The 5,000-nt window shown below is 46.6% G+C and overlaps 1 protein-coding gene across 1 annotated transcript in view; it reads right to left on the bottom strand.

Annotated features, from left to right (window-relative positions):
• Positions 1-5,000, bottom strand: part of LOC311317146 (IQ motif and SEC7 domain-containing protein 3-like) — a gene marked incomplete at both ends in the record, with an annotated part of 115,086 nt that overhangs the window by 24,701 nt on the left and 85,385 nt on the right. The window contains 1 exon segment of the mRNA XM_084448171.1: positions 4,225-4,347. Coding sequence (XP_084304297.1) covers positions 4,225-4,347 — 123 coding nt within the window.

Below are 5,000 nucleotides of genomic sequence, written 5' to 3'. Positions count from 1 at the left end.
GCCTATTATTTCGATTTATTTTTATTTGCACTGTTTATATACATTATTCGTGATTCATCAATGGAAAGCATGATTGAAAATATTGCTCGTGTTTCCTCCCTCACAGAAAAAGACTGTCTCATTCTCTCTGTCTCTCAGAGCGGGTCTCCTGGCGCGCGTGGCTATGTTGCGCAATACCTGCTTTGTGTTGCGCAATACCTGCTCCGAGAGCGAGTGAGACAGATATCTCTTCTGATATTTAGGAATAGCGGAATTAATAATGATTAAGTTGAGTCTTGCAAGCCTAACATTTGGTAACGAACTATAGCAATACATGTGCTTCATTGTTTTTGATTTAGGTGATTGTCATCATTTTGCACATAATTATAACACATAGCCTACATTATGCTACAAATATTAATATAAATCACCCGCCTGCGACATCTGCTGACAGAAAAGAGCACTGCAGTCTAGACAAAAGGCCGTAATGTAAACATGTGATAAAAACACTGATATCTAGGAAAAGTAATGAAAGGAGGGTCCTTGAATTTGATCGAGTGCAAACAATTATCATTTTTATTCACTTGTGTTCAAATTACCACCACTCGGTGCTTCTAGTGCTCGCAGTTAACACGTAAAGGCGTGTGCACGCGTGTTCTATGTTTTGAACGTTGGCACGGCACTTTTGACACGTCACTCCTAATATGTGCATCAAATACCTGACACCTAACACTACACCTTATAGTTTGATCAAACGAATAAGCGTGCGTATAGACACACGTTTGTGTGGTTTGCTAATATTATAGTGTGACGTGTGGAACGTGCCATGCCAACGTACGCAACAGACGTTTAAACGCCCGCACGTGTTAAGGCTGGCATGCCATGGTTTGACTCCTAAAACTGAAGCACATCTAGCATAATATTTTACAATGAAAAGCAAGGTCAATTTATAGGCTACACAGGACGCATAATTACGCACAGCTGGGATTGATAATCATTAGGCTATGGAGCCCATCCTAGTTGATTGTAGGCTAATTAGTGTAGCCTACACTCACAATCCCTTTTGCGCCATAGCCTACTGTATGTCAAAATACAAAATACATTCTTATACTATTATAGCCTAATGTTTTGGTGCTGATCCTCAGCACCCCTATGCTACAGCTAGTTGATGATGCGCGCTCTTATTTGAAAATGTAGCGATAGTGGAGATAAAACGACACATATCTAGGAAAAGTTATGCAAGGAAGGTCCTGGAATTTGATTGAGTGCAAATAAATATTCGTAATTTTTATTCAATATGGACAAATGAGCCCCGCTCGCAGCTTCTAGTGCCCGCTGACTTAACACGAGCGTGCAAACGTTACATGCATGTGCGCAAAAATGGCACGGCACTTTTGACACGTCACCCTCTGAGAATGCGAGCGACTCGTAACGCGTGCGTATATGCACGCCTATTAATCAGCTCGCCAAAGTACCTTTATACACGCAATGCAGGCAACGAAAGCACTGAGTGTTTGTTACGCTGGCACGAATCACACCCCATACACACACACACACACACACACACACACACACACACACACACACACACACACACACACACACACACACACACACACTAATACTAGCAAGCTTCCCCTTAGGCACCAGTAGCCCAAGACAAACTCAGGATTCCTGGTCTCCAGTGAAAACCTTTTATCTACAGTTCAAGCTCAAGGTTAATTCCCTTGACTATTGCCTCTCTCTTGTTATCTAAAGTATCTCTCTATCTCCACCTCCTCATTCTTCTCTAACCTCTTTTCTCTCAGACTGAATCCCCCACCCCCAACCGCTACAGGAGAGGAGAGGGACCATCACAGCAAGCCACTATCCCCAAAAGCACTGGAGCCTGACCATGGTGGATACACATGGAAGGGAGGGAGGGGGAATAGAGAGAGAGAGAGAGAGAGAGAGAGAGAGAGGCACAGTATATATCCTTTACCGCATTATAGTGAAGATGAGACAGGACGATGTTAAAGCTGATGTACTGTATCTCCCTGAGAGGAGCTGATAGGGGGATATACTGCTAGACTAGCTGCCCGTACCTTGTCAGGCTCAAGATACGGTACTAGGCTTTGTATGTGTGTGATGTGTGTGTGTGTGTGTGTGTGTGTGTGTGGTGCAGCACATGGCAGTCAATCTGTGGCCCGGGAGGCGTTAGCAGGTAAAACATGGAGGCACCTCCGCGTGATCGTGAGCAGATAGTAGCAGCCTATGGCTATACAGAGATAAAGCAACTAGAGAGATGTGTTAGACCCTGTGGTCCTGTCATCATCAAAGCTCAGACCAAGGGATAATCTTTTCTGTGTGTGTGGGTGTGTGTGTGTGTGTGTGTGTGTGTGTGTGTGTGTGTGTGTGTGTGTGTGGTGAAGACCCCCACAGGCCTACTGGAGTGTAAACTGTGGTTGTACATTAATAAATCATTATTCCCAGGTAGAGATCCCGGGGGTCCCAGTGTGCCAAGTGGGCTGTGTGATCGCAATCTACACAGTGCATGTACGTCCCCGTGGGCCTAGGAATACCACACACACACACACACACACACACACACACACACACACACACACACACACACACACACACACACACAATTATATAACGATTTACTGTGTGTGGCCTCAATTTCCCCTCATGCATCTTTCAGCAGGGTAATCATACACACGTATGGAAACCTGTAATTACATCTCCATTCACTCACTCACTCACTCACTCACACACACACACACACACACACACACACACACACACACACACACACACACACACACACACACACAAACACACACACACACACACACACACACACAAACACACACACACACACACAAACACACACACACATATACTCAGCAGGCCATTAATCACGCAGCTGCATGTACGGCTCATCTGTTGGTGTAGGCAGTGAAGGTTAGGGTTAGGGTTAGCGTTAGCGTTAGGGTTAGGGCGTCCCAGTGAGGGTTAATGGCTCACACTCTGTACAGCAGCTCTTCATGGGAAACACTGATCCACTGCTCTGCCCTGCGTTTGTTCAGTCCATCTTCTTCTGGGACCAAACTGTCAACATTATATTGCCATCAAAATGTCTCTCTTTTTTGATCACGGTATTTTTATTATAATTTTCCACAATATAACCCAAACCCCAACAGCCCAAACCTAATGTTAATGTTGTGTATGTCTGGTATGGGGGGGGGGTTATTTTCTATTGTATTTCCGACCAGTTCAATTATATTTTAATTATTTTCCTGAAATATTGCAGGGAAGAGTCATCAATCAAAGTGCTGCATTCTCTACCTTCATCTCAGTGAGGATGAGTTATAGAGGATGACATGGGGCTGTGTATTGGATGACTCTGCCTGGACACAGCCTGTTCATTCACTACCTGACTACACTACTGTAGGTGCAACTGCTACCTCTCCGGCAGTGGTTTCTCTTCTCAGCCCCTACAATCGCTTTCTCTCTCTCTCTCTCTCTCTCTCTCTCTCTCTCTCTCTCTCTCTCTCTCCTTCTCCCATTCTCATCTCTTTCTCACTCCCCCTCTTCCTCTCTCTCTCATCCCTCTTTGTTTGTTTGATATCAAAGCCCTGGAGCGGAGGAGGCAGGCAGAGAGAGAGAGAGAGAGAGAGAGAGAGAGTGTGAGAGAGAAACAGCCTTGCTTATGCAACAGTGGTTATTTATAACCCCCCCTCTGCTCCTCCCCTCCTTCCATCCCTCCTCTCCCCAGCTCCTGGCTTTCCTCTCCTCAGGCCAAACAATCCCGTATCTCCGCGGCCGCACACGGCCATGACTCTTTCAGAGCACACCTTGACAACTCGCAACGGGGATAGTGGTTAACACACAGCATCGCAACTGTGGTGGAGAATTGCACCCCGTGAAGCGTAACCAGACATTTGTATGCTGTCTATAGAGAGAGAGAGAGAGAGAGAGAGAGAGAGACAGAGAGAGAGAAAGGGAGAGAGGGAGGGATGGAGGAATGGGGAGTGGATTGTCAGATTAGGGGGATTTCATTGTAGTTATAGAAGCATGTCGTCTGACTGTGGCTGGCTGTGTGTGTGTGTGTGTGTGTGTTTGTGTGTGTGTGTGCGTGCGTGTGTGTGTGTGTGCGTGGGTGCGTGCGTGCGTGTTCGAACATCACTGCATGTTTCTCTCCACGTACCCACGAAGAGCACCTTGACCCGATCCCGGCCCGTCCTGTGATCTCGGTCTCACCTGAAAGCTTCGATGAGCCGCTCCACTTTCTGGGCCTCCCCCTGGACACGGATGTGAGCCTGGAACTTCCTCAGGGCCTCATCCAGTTCCATCCCAGAGAAGTCCATCTCATCCACCACGCAGCTGGAGGGAGGAGAGGAGGGAGGGAGGAGAGGAGGGAGGGAGAGAGGGAGGGAGGATGTGAGAGAAAGGGGGAAGGGAGGAAGAGAGACACCAAAGATGAGTAACTTATTTCAGACATCTGCAGTACAGGGAAAGGTTGCGCACGTCTAACGTTTAGATGGAGCCCCCTAAAATAAAGTGTGTTCCTACTGTGTAATTTCCAAGTAATTTCTTGGTAATTTCTCAGTTACAGCCCCCTAAAATAAAGTGTGTTCCTACTGTGCAATTTCTAAGTAATTTCTTGGTAATTTCTCATGAACAGCCCCTAAATTAAGGCTCAAATATCCTTAAAAATGCGTCCAGCCACTGCTTCCCTGTGTTTGCTTGCCAACCAGTGGTTCCACTCAATGAACTTCAAGTTGATACTGAGAGCTGCCGGTGTGGGGTAGCTGAACCAGTAGATCGTTTCCTTGTGTACCCCAGGCTCCCTCAATATGTTGGCTGTGTGCCCCTCTCGTTGGATGCACAAAGTGCTGCCCATGATTCACCTGGTAGTGCCGTAACCGTCTTATCCTACGAGGTGCGACCGAAAAGTCCCCGGATTGTGTCAGCCATGCTCATGCCTCTATTTGAATTGAAAAAACAATGATATCCCTTTGTTGCCCTATATCTCA

This window comes from Borostomias antarcticus (assembly GCF_949987555.1).
Source record: "Borostomias antarcticus genome assembly, chromosome: 13".
Lineage (NCBI taxonomy): Eukaryota > Metazoa > Chordata > Actinopteri > Stomiiformes > Stomiidae > Borostomias > Borostomias antarcticus.
Note: the sequence above shows the minus strand (reverse complement) of the source record. Positions and strands in the feature narration are given on the sequence as shown.